This window comes from Amblyraja radiata, chromosome 27 (assembly GCF_010909765.2).
Source record: "Amblyraja radiata isolate CabotCenter1 chromosome 27, sAmbRad1.1.pri, whole genome shotgun sequence".
Lineage (NCBI taxonomy): Eukaryota > Metazoa > Chordata > Chondrichthyes > Rajiformes > Rajidae > Amblyraja > Amblyraja radiata.
The window spans coordinates 26,751,533-26,768,544 of NC_045982.1; the positions used below are offsets into that span (position 1 = coordinate 26,751,533).

The 17,012-nt window shown below is 46.9% G+C and overlaps 1 protein-coding gene across 2 annotated transcripts; it reads right to left on the reverse strand.

The window, feature by feature from the left end:
* Nucleotides 1-1,079: 1,079 nt before the first annotated feature.
* Nucleotides 1,080-14,580, reverse strand: LOC116988578. Of its 2 annotated transcripts, XM_033045419.1 has the most exons (6): nucleotides 14,490-14,580; nucleotides 8,432-8,568; nucleotides 6,291-6,380; nucleotides 5,364-5,655; nucleotides 3,112-3,277; nucleotides 1,080-3,028 (listed from the first exon to the last, which is right to left on the reverse strand). In XM_033045419.1, exons 3-6 carry the CDS (start codon nucleotides 6,356-6,358, stop codon nucleotides 1,962-1,964), a joined length of 1,593 nt encoding a protein of 530 aa, XP_032901310.1. In that variant the 5' UTR covers nucleotides 6,359-6,380; nucleotides 8,432-8,568; nucleotides 14,490-14,580; the 3' UTR covers nucleotides 1,080-1,961. The 2 variants fall into 2 exon arrangements, with proteins under 2 accessions (XP_032901310.1, XP_032901311.1); XM_033045420.1 differs by lacking the exon at nucleotides 8,432-8,568 and having other exon boundaries at nucleotides 14,490-14,578.
* Nucleotides 14,581-17,012: the final 2,432 nt, after the last annotated feature.

The window sequence follows — 17,012 nt, forward strand, 5'->3', positions numbered from 1 at the left end:
GGCTCCCAGTTATCTTCATCTCATCTCATCCTGACTCTTGTAAGGACACCATCCCCTACACTCAATTTCTCCATCTCTGCTGCATCTGCTCCCAAGGTGGCGCTTTTTCACTCTCGGACATTTGAGATATCCTTTCTATAGTGAACATAGTTTCCCCCTTTCCAGATATCAACTACTGTGTGTGTGAAAACTTACTCCTAAGATCTCTTTTAAACCTCTTTCTGACATTAAACCTATGACCTCCAATTTTGGACAACCCTATCAATTGAAATAGTTATCGGAAACCAACGGTTATCCACCCTATCTATACCTCAGAATTTTTTATATACCTCTATCATGACACCACTGTGTCTTTTGCTCGAGAAAACAGACTCAATCTATCCAATCTCTCCTGATAATTAAAGCCCTCCAATCTAGGAAACCACCTTGTGAATATTTTCTGCATCGTCTCTTGCTCAACTATTCCTCCCGATAGTGTGGTGACTAGAACTGCCCACGATACTCTGTTTGGTCTCCGTGTGGTCTAACTAACATTTTGTACAACTGTTAGCATGGCGCCCCAACTCTTGTACTCGATATTTCGACCAAGGAAGGCAAGCGTGCCAAACACCTTCTTTACCTCCCTGTGGTTCCATTTTCGGGGAACTGTGTACTTTGTACATCCTTCCCTAGTTTAACTACCCAAAGTGCATCACTTTGTACTTGTCCGAGTTAAATTCCATCTGCCATTTCTTCAATATCAATATCCTGTTGTAACCTTAGACAACGTTCATGATCGTCCACTAGATAGCTCCATGTAATCCGTAAACTTATCATTGAATCTGAAAATTCCAAGGAATAGCTGAGAGTGACAGAAATGGGGATCCCTTGAGGCTGATGATTGCTGGGGAAAAAATATCCAGGTTGAGGAAGATTTTGAGCTTTTTTCTTGTATCTTCTTCTGACCGTCTGAAGAACATGAAATCTCAAAGATACTTTTGATTCCAGAATTGGGATTATCAATCAGAACCGCTTTGTCTGCAACTGCAATGGCAGAGCAGAATTAACAGGGGACAGAGAAATAAATAATTTACAGGCTGTACAGGTTTATGTAGACTTTAATAAGGTGCTCTGCACATGAAGAGTGCTAAAAAAGAAAATGATGTCAGTTACTGCATGAAGGGCTATGGATAAGAACACTGTCTGGTTAGCTGTTAAAACTGATGACTGCACTTAACTTTTCTGCCAATGCGTCATTCCAGACAGTCATGGAAATCAGTGCAAAGACCCAGTTAATTTTATGAACAAAACGAGTAGGAATAACAGCACACAAATAGCTCTCCTTTAAAGATACACAAAGCTACCACGAGCTAAACTCATCAGTGATGTAAACAGAGATTTTGAGGAGCGAGGTTTGGATCTTGCTGCCATAGTTAACGAGCTCACTCACAGCTGGAAGAACAGCCGAGAGGCCACAGAGGGGCCACTGGATTCTTGAAAGAGCAGGTCTCTCAGTTTTGTCCAGATCTCATGCCCATTTATAGATCCTTGCACCCTGCAGGACTTTGCAATTTAAAACCTGCACACACGTGGATATATTCTGCTTGAGGAATCGGCCTCTGGCTGCTCCGAATGTATGTGGAGAGGGAAGCATCAGGATGGCCGTCACCACAGAGACAGCTCACGTACACAAGCACGTCATTGGTTTAACAATGTATCTTTGTACAACTCACAGATCTCATGCTCCCCGCTGTCACACAAATGATAAATCATTAACACTAATATTCATCCTACCTCATCACATCAGACTCATATATGTTCATCTGACTGAATAATTGGCACAAAGTGGACATTCACTTTAATTACAATCAACCCATTTGTAAAATAAACTTTTCTACTTTCTTCTCACATAATGCTTCCTGGGTTTCTCCCCTCCTACAGTTTCTCCTGGGTGCAGCCCGAGTATCGCAGTAGGTGATCAGCTATTCCTGTGCCACAAATGGCTTGCGAGACCGGAGCAAGACAGGTCCACCTCCTCCTCGCGCTGCCGGCTCCTGGCTGGGAGCAGCCGCTGCCTGCATCTCCTGAGCTCCTGCATGGGCTGACTGACGTTGCTTCCGAAACTCTGATGCTCTGGTACTGAGAGGGGGCAGGCCAGACCTCTGCCAGGTGATGCTGTCCTGAGAATTGGCCACACCAGGCAGGTTACTCTCAGCTACACTGGGCCCTGCATTTATGTTCCCATTGACCAGATGAACGGTTGGTCTAATAGCAGCTATAAGTTCCTGAAAGCCCTGCGACAAAGCAGTCTGTATCCCCGATCCCAGAGTCTGAAAGCCAGCGTGTAGGGTGCCATCGATTCTCTCCCCTATCAGGGCCATGGCTGCACTTTGTGCCTCAGCAGGGGCACGGAGTGGTTCCTGGGTGTTACGGAGTTGAAGGTGTGCTGCAGTTTCAAGTGAAGCTGCCACGTGCTCCATCGACGTCTGCAGGGAAGCGAAAGCTTCCTTGATGCTGCTGCAGATGAGGGCTGTAGATTCCAGTGTTACTGTGGTCAGGTGCTGCACATCCTCGAATATCGATCGCAGGGGCTGCAAGTATGCAAGATGTTCGTTGAACATCCTTCGCTTTGGCTGAGTCCCCGACAGGTCAGAGTCCCACGGCTCCGAGACAGGATGCATCCTTCTTCTCGGCTTCCGCTGTGAAGATGACACGTCCTCTTCCGCTGCCCAGTTATATGGCTCCCTGACATCTTGGCCATCGCCCAATGCATCTTCCTCACTGATGCTATCTAACCGTTCTCTGGTGAGCACATCGGAGCTGGAGCAGGGGAGTGGAAAATCTATGTTCGAGGAGGTTGAGAATGAAGGGGCTGGACCTGTGGAACACGGAGATGGATCAAGTTGCAAGGACTCACGATCCGGTTTGCTTTCAAGATCCTCATCCTCCTCCTCATCATCGTAGTCAATGAAGAAGCAGAGCTTCTCATCATCATCATCATCCTCATCCTCGTCATCCTCCTCCTCTGGACCCCACTGCTGTGAAGGCTCTAAAGTGAAGCAAGAGCAAGATAAAAATTCCCCCCCTGTTTTGGAGAGTTGCAATTCAATGTACTGATGTAATACCACAAACCTGTAGCCTGCAGCGTCACACCAATCTCACCGTCCGCCACCACTGCGAGACCACACTGTCTACCTGCCAACTCCACAGCCTGATCCTCGTAAGGGGTGAGCTCCTTAATGTTGGGGATGTACCCTTTGCATTCCTGTCCCTCGCGCGCGTTGTGCATTAATTTTTCCTGTAAAAAGAATGCATCATTAAATTACGGTTAGTCAGAGAAATTTCTCCCAGATCTGACTATCGACCAGTGGCACTAACGTCTGTGGTGATGAAGTGCTTTGAGAGGATGATAATGCGCATATCAACTCCTACCTCGGCAAGAACCTCGACCCACTGCAGTTCCCTTACCGCCACAACAAGTCAACGGTGGATACGATCTCACTGGCTCTCCACCCTGCTGTGGACCACTTGGCCAACAGAAACTCACATGTCAGGCTGTTATTCATTGACTACAGCTCGGCATTTAACACCATCATCCCGTCCAAACTGGTTACCAAGCTATCAGATCTGGGTCTCTGAGCATCCCTCTGCAATTGGATCCTTGACTTCCTCATCCACAGACCACAGTCTCTCCGTATTGGTGGAAATGTGTCATCCTCGATAACAATCAGCACGGGAGCACCTCAAGGCTGCGTGCTCAGCCCCCTGCTGTACTCACTCTATACTCATGACTGCGTAGCTGGATATAGTGCAAACTCCATCATCAAGTTCACCGACAACACCACTGTTGTGGGACGAATCACTGAGTATAGAAGTGAGATCGAACGATTGACCAAATGGTGCCAGCACAATAACCTGGCTCTCAACACCAGCAAAACCAAGGAACTGATTGTGGACTTTGGAAGGGGTAGTATAGGGACCCACAATCCCGTTTATATCAACCGGTTGATGGTGGAAAGTGTCAAGAACTTCAAATTCCTGGGCGTGCATATTTCCAAAGATCTTTCCTGATCCCAGCACACTGATGCAATTATAAAGAAAGCACATCAGCGCCTCTACTTCCTGAGAAGATTATGGAGAGTCGGTATGTCAAAGAGGACTCTCTCGAACTTCTACAGGTGCACAGTAGAGAGCATACTGACTGGTTGCATCGTGGCTTGGTTCGGCAACTTGAGCGTCCAGGAGCGGAAAAGAATGCAGAAAGTTGTGACCACTGCCCAGTCCATCATCGGCCCTGACCTCCCCACCATCGAAGGGATGTATCGCAGTCGCTGCCTCAAAAAGGCTGCCTACATCATCAAGGACCCACACCATGCTGGCCACACACTCATCTCCCTGCTGCCATCAGGTAGAAGGTACAGGAGCCTTAAATCAGGTACATCCAGGTTCAGGAACAGCTGCTTCCCCACAGCCATCAGGCTATTAAACTCACCATCAAACAATCCCTGAACTATAACAGCCTATTGCACTTTATCTGTTTATTTATGTGTGTATATATGGTCTATGCATTATAGACACACTGAACAGTTCTGTATTTATGTTTACAATACTCTGTTGTGCTGCATGAAGCAAGAATTTCATTATCCTATCTGGGACACATGACAATAAAACTCTCTTGCCTTGACTTGACATGTTATAACCTTGTGATATAACACAGGAAGGTTCTGCATGCAAGGGATCTGGCATAGGAATAAAGGGACAAGTAGACCATTGAGCCCATCCCACAATCCAATAAGATCACAACTCATATAAGATTGACTCTACCTACCTGTCTTTCCCAGTGTCCCATAATACAATTGATCAACAGAAAAAATGATCAACCTATGATTTAAAAACTAGAAATTGATCTAGAATGAACTGACTTATGTCCCATGACTCTGACACCCACCATCACAAAGTGCTATGAGAAACCATTCATATTGCACATCAACTCCAATCTCCCAGATAGCGTTGATCCACTACAATTAGCACTCCACTGGCAGATTTCCATGGCAGATGCTATCTCCTTGGCTCTACACTCATCCCTGGAACATCCAGATAACAAAGACATCTACATCAGTGTCCTCTTTATTGACTAAAACTCTGCCTTCACCTCTATAATTTCTAACCAAACTCATCTTCAAACCCCTGAACCGAGGACAAGACCCCTCCTCTGCAACTGGATCCTTATCTTACCGGCCCATCTTCCCGTGAAGATGAACCTTTTATTGTGGTTTTATGTGTAACATGATTTCTAAAGTCAGTTCCCTCTTAACCACAAAGTGGAATGACTTTAGAGGGTGAGAAACATGACAGTGCACAAGGGAGAATGCCTGAAGAGTTACCTTGCCTGCTCTGGTTAGGTCATTGAACTTCTTCCGACACTGGTCTGCAGTCCTTGAGGTGAGAGAGGTGGCGTTCAGTGCCATTGCCACCTCTCTCCACATGGCACGTGAAATAGATTTCTGTGGTTTTCTTCCATGCACACCCAGCAGTCTGTCTCTCCTTGGCTGCATCTCATTCAGAAGCGTTTGTAGGTCGGTGTCAGTAAAATTTTGTGCCCTTCTTCTCACCCTCGTTGAACTGCCAGGCTCCCAGGTCTGGATGTCATTCCCAGATCCTCCATTGGAAGAAATGCTTTAAAGAGTGCCACGAAAACTAACATGAGCCAATGATTTCAGACACTTGACAGTCGAGTTGATTTGCAACTCACTTGCCTAATGGAATCATACAGCACAGCAAAAGACCCTTTGGCCTACCATCAAGCTATACTAAACCATTTACCAGCACAAGGCTAAAGGTGTCAGCCATTCTTGGCTTACCCAGATGCTACGCCACTAACTTGTGAGCTCCACACAGCAGTAGTCCTGGCACAATACTACTCAATCTAAAGAATCTCTCATGATTATGCAAATAACACAAGGTCAACTCTGAGTATAATCAGGAAGTTGTTTTAGCTGAGGGACATACAAGCGTAAATGATTGAAACTAATTAATTAGATACATTGATAATTGGATGCATAGAAATCTAATTGAATACAGGGAATTGCTGTGAATAGATAGATTAAAGGTTTGCCTGGCCCTGAATCACTGGATTGCTGAAGGTGAGTGAGTATTTAGCAGGTCACATTTAATGCACAGACTCACACCATTTTTAAAAAAATTAATCAATATACCAAATTATAAACATTCTATTGTTGGTTATCAGGTCAATCATATCCTCCCCAATATACTAAAGATACTGATTATTTTAAAGCTGAATGGGAACTTACTCGTTTAAATGCTCTGCTGTTTTCAGGCAGTTTGCCAGTTGACTCCTGAAGGTGCTTGGAATCTCCATTGGCTGTTCACCCTGTTAATTCCTTGAAACAAAAAACATACTCCAGGTTACACGTGTCACAATCAGACAATTCTCCAGCAGCTGATAGTGAAGGCTTTGATAGAAACAAAATGCTGAAAGTGACTTAGCAGGAGAGGCAGCACCTCGAGAGAAGGAATGGGTGATGTTTCGGTTTGAGATCCTTCTTCAGACTTCCTGAGTTTGAAGAAGAGTCTCGATCCGAAACGTCACCCTTCACTCCAGAGATGCTGCCCCACTGAGTTACTCCAGCATTTTATGTCTATTTTTGGTTTAAACAAGCATCTGCAGCTGCTTCCTCCACAGTGACGGCTTTGGACAGCTTTGGGAGTTATAAAACTGCACTGGGTTTAAGCACTTGCAATAAGGTACTCCCCCATCAATATGGGTGTTCCTTGGGGAAATCACAGCAGTAGTGCCATTCTGATGTGCAGGATGTACTTGAGTTTGAAGGTGGTAGAGGTGATAGACTAGCAGAATGTTGCAGCAAGCAGTAGAACCCCCACTTATTTCCAGTGACCTGGGTTTGATTCTGACCCTGGGTGCTGAATATTAAAAGCACTTGTGACCATGTGGGTTTTCCTGGGAGCTCTGGTTTTCTCCCACATCCCCAAGAAACTGTGACTGGTTAATTTCCTCTAGTGTAGGATTCGTCTAGTGACAGATGAATCCAGGGGATTGGTGGGCTTGTCAGGTAGAATAGTTACAGGGAAAATTGGCTAATGTCAGTGCTCTAAGAGCCAGCATAAATTTGATGGCCAAAATGACCTCCTTTTACTGCAAGAAAATATGAGAATATAAGATCAGATTTAGTGGTGATGAGGAATCCATGGAGAATTAGCTCAGTACTCTCAGAGATGGTATCTCGTGGGATCATCTACTGGTGCTGAAGGCAGTAAATGTCCAGGGATGTTGGATATTCATCAGGCAACATCCCCCTTCAGGCTATTGAAGGAATAGATGATGACGGCCTAGATGATGACGGCCTAGAGACCTACATGAAAAGTGCTGGTGGGAAGGGTTCCAGTATTTAGACCCAGCAATGACAGTGATATTGAGGAATGCATGCAAGCTGGAGGACAACATGCAATGGTGGTTCCCCAGTAACTGCTGCCCTTGTTTCTTCTCATGGTAGAGGTTCCAGGTTTGGGATAAGCAACGTTAAGATGATGAAAGGAAACTCTTCTTACAACCAAAGTGATCAATTGGTTGATCTACATGAGTTACTGGTTAATGGTAGCTCTCAGGATGTTGATGATGGGCGATGTGGATAAGGTGATGTAATTTAATGTCAAGTTGATAGGTTAGTAGGGCTGGATGTTACAATCCCTAAGGTTTTTAACTACAATTGACATTTGATATTCTTGGGGAATGACCGCTAGGAGATTTTGCTACCAATCAGACACATCTTCAGTTGTGTACCTCAACGTCACTGGGTGTTTCGGCCTTTTATCACAAGACACCCTCAGTCGAGGCAGGGAGATCAGACCTGGCTGAGTAGATTGATTGAAAGATACAGCATGGAAACAGGTGGTAGTGGTACACACGGACTGGAAGCGAAGAGGAAGCTGTGTGGGCCAGCATTAACAGACCAGCATGGTGGTGAAGGTCGATGGGTCTGACTTGGAAGTGGCCGGGGTGGCGGTGCTGGCAAGGCATTACGTCGGCAGCCAAGTCTGGAAATGGCCGTGAGTTGTGTCAGCAACCTAGCCTGGAAGCCGCCGGGGGGGCTGAATCAGGCCGAGCTTTGCGTCGATAACTCGGCCTGGCGGTGAAGGTCAGTAGATCCGTCCGCTATATCCAAAATCTGTTATAAAGAGGTCCATAATAAGGAGGGTTTACTGAATTCCCTTTTCTTGCCTTCAAGACCGTGCAAAAATCATGTCAGTGAGGCAGAAGAGCACATTTCTGATGTCTATCTTCTATTTTTTTCCTTTACCTGACACGACTTTCCACCACTCATGGAATTGTACAGCCCAAATTTCCCATTGAATGCCAGAACCAGTTGCAGGAGACATATGGCCTAATCATATTTCTTCAGGTTTATATTATTACCTTGTAGTTACGGCCTTACTGCATCATCTCCTTTGGCAGGGTGGGTCCCACTACGACAGACTGGGCAGCAATATAAAGGTCTCACCATAAATGTAAACATATCTCAGCACGAGTGAATAGCAGAAATTGCAAGAAAACTGAAAATATATAATGAAAAACAAATAAAACTACAGATGCTGGAAAAACAAAAATGTTGGAAGAATTCAGGTAGTCAAGCAGCATCTGTGAAAAGAGAAACCAGTTACCATTTCAGCTCATTTTAGGATAGCATAGTGGCACAGCTGCTGCCTCACAATACCAGAGACTTGGGTTTGATTCTGACCTCGTGTGTTACATGTGTGCAGTTTGCACATTCTTCCTGTTACTGCATGGGTTTCCTCTGGTGCTCCGATTTCCTCCCACATCCTAAAGACGTGCAGGTTTGCAAATTGATTGGTTTCCTCTGTAAATTGCCCATAGTGTGCAGGGAGTGGGATAAGTGAGATAATATAAAACTATTGTGACTGATGATCAACGTGGACTCGGTGGGCTGAAAGCCATGCTGCATCTGTAAATTAAAAAAATCAACTGGGAACAGTTACCGACATATTTTAACTAATTTCTCTCTCCAGGATGCTGCTTGACTGGCTGTGTTCTTCCGGCATTCCTGAAAATATTCAGTATGTCCTTTGTACTGTTTCACAGGTTGACAGGGCAACGTAGGACCAGGGAGGGGGGGCTGGCAACAACAGGGGGAGTAATGGGAGGGAGAAGTGTGATGGGAAGGGAGAAGGAACGTGATGAAGAGAGGATCGTGGAGTAAGAAAATAGTACCAGGTGCAAACCTGAAACCTCTCCACTATTCAATGTGATCATGACTAATTTGCCCCAGACTTCAATTCGTCTTTTTCACAAGCTCTCCACAGCCTTCAATACCCTGGTCATTCAGAAATGTACCCAACTCCTCTTTCAACACCTTCAGCCATCCACCCTTCACAAACATCTGCGGTAACGAATTCCAGAGATCCACTACTGTAAGCTGGGGGGGTGAAGACTGGGAATGGAGGTTGGGGTTGCAGACAGATGTGGAAAAGGTCAGACATCGGGGGATTGAGGTGAATGCAGATTTTTAAGGGGTGAATGTTAGGGTGGGGCGCATTTGAAGAAGGTTGGAGTAGGACATTGAGGGAAGATGTGGGTGTGAATGGGGGAGCATGTGAGAATGGGGACATGTTTGGGACTGAATGTCTGGGTGAGCCAGATTAAGAGGGTTGGTGTTTGGTAGGAGATGTGAGGGTCGGAGGTGAGGGGGCGGGGAGGATCTGGGGGATAGAGAGGAGATGGGGAGGTTGAGGATCTGGAGGTGAGGCAGGTTTTGAGAAGGTGAAAAGGGATGCTGGGGCTAGAGCTGATGGGGTATCTGGGGTTAGGGAGCGTCCAGGTTGCGGGAGGTGTGGGGATTTTGAGGGTCTGAGGGATAGGGCAGGTATGGAGATGGTTAGATGGGGATTGGGGATGAAGGTGGATCTGAGGGTGCTGCAGGTCTGGAGAAAGTTGGGGTGCAGGGAGTTGGAACTGAGGGAGGAATCAGGGGTGAGGGCGTAGGTTGAAACATAGAAAATAGGCGCAGGAGTAGGCCATTCGACCCTTCAAGCCAGCACCGCCATTCAATATGATCATGGCTAATCATCTAAAATCAGTACCCCATTCCTGCTTTCTCCCCATATCCCTTGATTCCGTTAGTCCTAAGAGCTATATCTAACTCTCTCTTGAAAACATCCAGGGCCTCCACTGCCTTCTGTGGCAAAGAATTCCAGATTCACAACTCTCTGGGTGAAAAGGTTTTTCCTCATCACAGTCCTATTCTTACACTGTGACCCCTGGTTCTGGACTCCCCCAACATCGGGAATTGTTTCCTGCATCTAGCCTGTCCAATCCCTTAAGAATTGTATATGATTCTATAAGATATCGTCCAATCCTTCTAAATTCCAGTGAATAGAAGCCCAGTCGATCCATTCTTTCATCATTTGACAGTCCCACCATCTCGGGTATTAACCTGGTGAACCTACGCTGCACTCCCTCAATAACTCTTGAGAGTTTATAGAAACATAGAAAACATACATAGGCGCAGGAGTAGGCCATTCGGCCCTTCGAGCCAGCACCGCCATTCAATATGATCATGGCTGATCATCTAAAATCAGTATTCTGATTTGGCTTTTTGGCTGGTGAACCTACGCTGCAATCCCTCAAGAGCAATGTCCTTCCTCAAATTAGGCGACCTAAATTGCACACAATGCTCCAGGTGCAGTCTCACCAGGGCCCTGTACCACTGCAGTAGGATCTTCTTGGATCCTAAACTCAAATCCTCTCGCAATGAAGGCCAACATGCCATTAGTTTTTTTACTGCCTGCTGTACATGCATTCAGTAACTGATGTACAAGCACACTCAGGTCTTGTTGCACCTCCCCTTTTCATAATCTGACACCATTCAGATAATAATCTGCCTTCCTCTTCTTGCCACCAAAATGGATAACCTCACATTATACTGCATTTGCCATGCATCTGCCCACTCACCAAACCTATCCAAGTAACCCTGCAGCCTCATAACATCCTCATCGCAGCTCACACTGCCACCCAGCTTTGTGTCATCTGCAAACTTGGAGATGTCACTTTTAATTCCTTCATCTCAATCTTTAATATATATTGTAAATGACTGGGATCTCAGCACCGAGCCTTGCGGCACCCCACTAGTCACTGCCTGCCATTCTGTAAAGGACCCGTTAATTCCTACTCTTTGTTTCTTGTCTGCCAACCAGTTCTCGATCCATGTCAATAACCTACTCCTAATACCATGTGCTCTAATTTTGCACACTAATCTCTTGTATGGGACCTTGTCAAAGGTTTTTTGAAAATCCAGATACACCATATCCACTGGCTCTCCCTTAACCATTCTATTTCCTCAAAATATTCCAGAAGATTAGTCAAACATAATTTCCCCTTCATAAATCCATGCTGAATTGGACCGATGCTGTCGCTGCTTTCCAAATACATTGCTATAATATCTTTAACATTCGACTCGAGTATCTTCCCACTACTGGTCTGTAGGGTAGCCAGAGTCGAGAGAATATTGGAAAATGATCACCAATGTATCCACCATTTATAGGGCCACATCCTTGAGTATTCTGGGATGTATACCACCAGGCCCTGGGGATTTATCTGCCTTCAGTCCTGACAGATTACTTAACACCATTTCCTGACTAATGTGGATTCCATTCAGTTCCTCCCTCCCACTAAATCCTCGGTCCCCTAGTATTTCTGGGAGATTGTTTGTGTCTTCATAGAAACATAGAAAATAGGTGCAGGAGGAGGCCATTCGGCCCTTCGAGACAGCACCGCCATTCATTGTGATCATGGCTGATCGTCCCCTATCAATAACCCGTGCCTGCCTTCTCCCCATATCCCTTGACTCCACTAGCCCCTAGAGCTCTAACTCTCTCTTAAATCCATCCAGTAATTTGGCCTCCACTGCCCTCTGTGGCAGGAAATACTTAAGAAAGGATGTACTAGCCCTGGAGGCAGTGCAGCGAAGGTTTACAAGATTAATTCCTGCAATGAGGGGATTGACATATGAGGAAAGGTTAAGTAGGCTGGAACTCTACTCTTTGGAGTTTAGAAGAATGAGAGGCGATCTCATTGAAACATATAAGATCGTGAGGGGCCTTGATCGGGTGGATGCACCGAGGATGTTCCCAATGATCGGGGAAACTAGAACTAGGGGACATAGTTGCAGAATAAGGGGGGGCTCTTTTAAAACTGAGATGAGGAAGAACTTCTTCACCCAGAGGGTGGTTAATTTATGGAATTCACTGCCCCAGGGAGCAGTGGAAGCAGAAACGTTAAATATATTTAAGACTAAAATAGATGTTTTTTTAGCTGCCAAGGGGATAAGGGGCTACGGGGAGAGGGCAGGGATATGGACCTAGGTATGGTTAGTATAGTAAGACCTGAGTGATCTCCTGGACAAGTGTCGATCGCCTGGATTGGGGTCGGAGAGGAATTTCTCGGATTTTTTTCCCGAATTGGACCTGGGTTTTTATCCGGTTTTTTGCCTCCCCCAGGAGATCACGAGGTTCTTGGGGTGGAGAGGGGTGATAGCGGTATAAAGGGGAGGGTAGTGTCTTGTGTTCTGTGTCTTGTGTCTACTGTTTGTGGGTAAGTGTGTCTGTTTAGTGTTCAGCCATGAGCGAATGGCGGTGCGGGCTCGACGGACCTGGTGGTCTACTCTCGCACCTACTTTCTATGTTTCTATGTTTCTATGAAATTCCATAAATTCACAACTCTCTGGGTGAAAAAGTTTTTTCTCACCTCAGTCTTAAATGACCTCCCCTTTATTCTAAAACTGTGGCCCCTGGTTCTGGACTCGCCCAACATTGGGAACATTATTCTTGCATCTAGCTTGTCCAGTCCTTATATAATTTTATGTTTCTATAAGATCCCCCCCACAAGCTTTCTTTTATGCTCTTTCCCCCCCCCCCCCTCTTAATTAACCCCTTTGTCCTCCTCTGTTCTAAATTTCTCCCAGTCCTCCGGTTTGCTGCTTCCTGTGGCCAATTTATATGCCTTTTCCTTGGATTTAACACTATCCTTGATTTCCCTCGTTAGCCACAGTTGAGCCGCCTTCCCCGTTTTATTTTTTTGCAGTGAGGGATGAACAATTTTTGAAGTTTATCCACGCGGTCTTTAAATCTTTGCCATTGCAACTCCACCGTCAACCCTTTAAGTATAATTTGCCAGTCTATCCTAGCTAATTCCCATCTCATACCTTCAAAGTCTAATTTCTTTAAGTTCAGGACCATAGTCTCTGAATTAACCGTGTCACTTTCCATCCTAATGTAGAATTCCACCATATTATTGTCAATGTTGCCCAAGGGGCGTGGCACAACAGGATCACTAACTAATCCTTCCCATTGCACAATACCCAGTCTAGGATGGCCTGGTCCTCTAGGCGGTTCTTCTACATATTGGTTTAAAAAACCATCCCGTATACATTCCAGGAAATCCTCCTGTTCAGCGCTGGTACCAATTTGGTTGGCCCAATCAAGTCACCCATGATACCTTTGCTGTACACATCCCTAACTTCCTGCTTGATGCTATTCCCAACCTCCCTACTGCTATTTGGTGGTCTGTGGGGATTGTGTAGGTTTCAAAAAGGTTGGGGTGAGGGAGGTTTGGAGCAGGTTGGTGTGGGATGAGAATATTTGAGGGGGCCAAGTTTGAAGAAAGTTGGGGTGAGGGTGTATCTGAAGGTAGCGCAAGTTTGAAGGGTGGGGAGGGGTGCATGAATTAGAGTTGGGGGAATCAGGGGTGAGGGTCTAAGTTCGGGGATGTATGAGATTTGATGGGCCAGGGATGGATTGGGCTGGTTTCGACGAGGGTTGGGGGTGAGATCAGTTTGGAAAAGGTTGGGGTGAGAGAGTATTTGTGGATGGGCAGGTTTAGATTGGGTTGGGTTGAGGGAGCATCTGAGGATGGGGCAGGGTAGTATGAGAGGGGAGGTTGGGGTGAGGAGGAGCTATGGAGGGGTGGGTTTGGAGCAAAGGTTCCTCTATAATCTTTGGTTTGGAGAAGGTTGGGGTTGAGGGAGCATCTGAGGGTGGGGTAGGCATGGTGAAGGTTCGGGTTGGAGGAGAGGTTGGGGTTGAGGGCGCATCTGAGGGTGGGGTAGGCATGGTGAAGGTTAGGGTGGGTGGAGAGGTTGAGGGAGGGGCAGGCATGGTGAAGGTTCGGGTGGGAGGAGAGGTTGGGGTTGAGGGCGCATCTGAGGGTGGGGTAGGCATGGTGAAGGTTAGGGTGGGTGGAGAGGTTGAGGGAGGGGCAGGCATGGATGGAGCAGGTTGGGGTGAGGTGGGTCTGGAGGGGAAGCGGGGGGCCATGTGAAGCCGGGCTCGGTCCGCGGGATGCGGGCTACCGAGGACTGTGGGCTCGGGGCCGTTGCGAGCGGTGGTGGCGAGAGTAGGTCCCGCCGAGGCCGGGTCGGTGCAGTCCCCGGGCCGCCGGCGTAGGGTTAAAGGTCACTGACCTGAGGAGAGGAGGCTCCAAGATGGCGGCGCGGCGGCGGCTCCGCACGGGCGCGCATGCGCCGGCACTGGGCCGCGCCTCCCCCCTGTGGCTGCGGCCGCCCGGAGGTGTGGGGCCGGTGATGAGTCCGGCCTCTGTACCCCCGCCCGGCACTGGTTCCCGGTCCGGGCCTGGCGGCTGTCGGTCTACAGGAGGCGAGGTGGAATATCCTCGCAGCGGGGCTACGGGAGGCCTGCATAAGCCCAGCCGCCCTCGCTGCTCCCCGGCGTGTGTCTACACCTCAGCTTTACACCTCTCATTCACTCTTGGCCTCCCCTTTATTCTAAGACTCTGTGTGGCCCCTGGTTCTGGACTCGCCCAACATTGGGAACTTTTTTTAGGCATCTAGCTTGCCCAGTCCTTTTATAATTTTATAGGGATCTTATAGAAACTTATAAAAGGACTGGACAAGCTAGATGCAGGAAAAATGTTCCCAATGTTGGGTGAGTCCAGAACCAGGGGCCACAGACTTGGAATAAAGGGGAGGCCATTTAAGACTGAGGTGGGAAAAAACTTTTTCACCCAGAGAGTTGTGAATTTGTGGAGTTCCCTGCCACAGAGGGCAGTGGAGGCCAAATCACTAGATGGACTTAAGAGAGAGTTAGATAGAGCTCTAGGGGCTAGTGGAATCAAGGGATATGGGGAGAAGGCAGGCACGGGTTATTGATTGGGGACAATCAGCCATTATCACAATCAGTGGTGGTGCTGGCTTGAAGGGCCGAATGGCCTCCTGCACCTATTTTCTATGTCATCTAAACTGTTCAGGCAGAGAGTTTTGACAATTACCCCACTTTTTGTGTAAAGGAATAACGTCACACAGCATGTAAACGGGTAGCTTGTCACTTGTAGAGGAGATTCACCAGGTCACCCATTCCTTCTCTCCAGAGATGCTGCCTGTTCCGCTGAGTTAATCCAGCTTTTTCTGTCTATCTTCTCAAGGATGATGTTTGCATTGGAGGACTTTAGTTAAGGGGAGAGATTAGATCGGCTGTGCCTGCCTTTCTAGGAGCGAAGGAGGATGAGGGATGACCTGACGGAAGAATATGAGGTGTAGATAAGGGCACTAATAAGAACTTTTTTCCCTCATGGCAGTGAAATCAAAAACAAGGTTTTTTCGTAGGATGATGGAGTTTTAAAAGGGATCTAAAGCTTAAGAATTTTGTTCAGAATGGTTGATATATGAAAGTCGATGGCAGAGGAGGTGGTGGATTTGATACAATCGCTATATTTAAAAGGCATTTAGGTTGACTCTTAAATAGGTAAATAGGATTAGTATAGATTGGCAAATGGGTCAGTGTTGTGTTCGAGAGCTAAATACTCTTCAACCCCGCTGTTGTATTCGAGGGCTAAATAATTCACAATCTACACTTGGTGTACAGAACCCAAAGTGTGTTTATTTCAAGCCTAACATGGCTGCTGCCAAACCCCTGGACGTCGCCCAGGGAACCCCTTTAGGAAACATATATCTCGAGGCAGAACCCTCTAATGGTGACTCTAGGACACAACACATTTTCCTCCTTACAAACGAAGGTTAACATATAAGTCCCGTTATCCACCCAAATATGTCCATATGCAATCAGTCCAACATAACAGCTCGGTGCACATAGAACATGCAGATGATGGTTTAAACCAAAAATAAACACAAAAAGGTGGAGTAACTCAGCGGGTCAGACAGCATCTCTGGAGAAAAGGAATAGGTGATTTTTCGGGTTGAGACCTTTCTTCAGATGAGGAAAAACGTTTTCACCAAAAGAGTTGTGAATCTGTGGAATTCTCTGCCACAGAAGGCAGTGGAGGCCAATTCACCTCCTGTTTTCAGGAGAGAGTTAGATTCCGAAGCTATCGAGTTGCAAGTGCCTCCATGGTTTGTCCGGCCATGGGATTGGCTGAAGAGGGGCAGGACTTGAAGCGTCGCTACCGCATGTGCTTGCAGGTGCCACCATTGGGACACGACTGAGCATGTCTGCAATGCGATTGCGTGAACCTGCGAGGTATTCTACATTGAAGTTGTACTGGTGAAGGCGATCAGACCATCTGTAGATCCTGAGCGGACGGTGTCCTGAACCTGACGTGTCTAACAACGTAGTTAGCGCTTGGTGATCTGTACGGAGAGTGAATGGTCTCCTGTATAGGTATACGTGTGTTCACATGCGTAGTTGCACGCTAATGCTTCGCGTTCCCCCGTGGAGTACTTGCGTTCTGTGGCAGTCAAGGGACGAGATGCGAATGCGATCGGTCGTTCGCTTCCCTCGATACTCTGCAAGGTCGAGATCGCTGGGACCTCGGTCTGGCTCCTCATAGATGTGGGGGCGAAGGTTTCAATTTTGAGCGTCGACCTCTACAAAAGGTACTTTTCGGATTACCCACTTACTTCCCCGAGGGACACTCTTAACGCTTATGATGGTTCAACCATACCCACGAGAGGGCAAGTGACCGTTCCTGTCTGCTACAAAGGAGTTAAGCACGATAGCTTCACATTCTACGT

Excerpts from the sequence above, each read along its gene's own strand:
- LOC116988578 (XM_033045419.1), bottom strand. The coding sequence starts at position 6,358 with ATGGAGATTCCAAGCACCTTCAGGAGTCAACTGGCAAACTGCCTGAAA. Across the intron at positions 3,278-5,363 it reads ACCTAACCAGAGCAGGCAAG|GAAAAATTAATGCACAACGC; the intron begins GTAACTCTTCAG and ends TTCTTTTTACAG. Across the intron at positions 3,029-3,111 it reads TGTGACGCTGCAGGCTACAG|AGCCTTCACAGCAGTGGGGT; the intron begins GTTTGTGGTATT and ends GCTTCACTTTAG.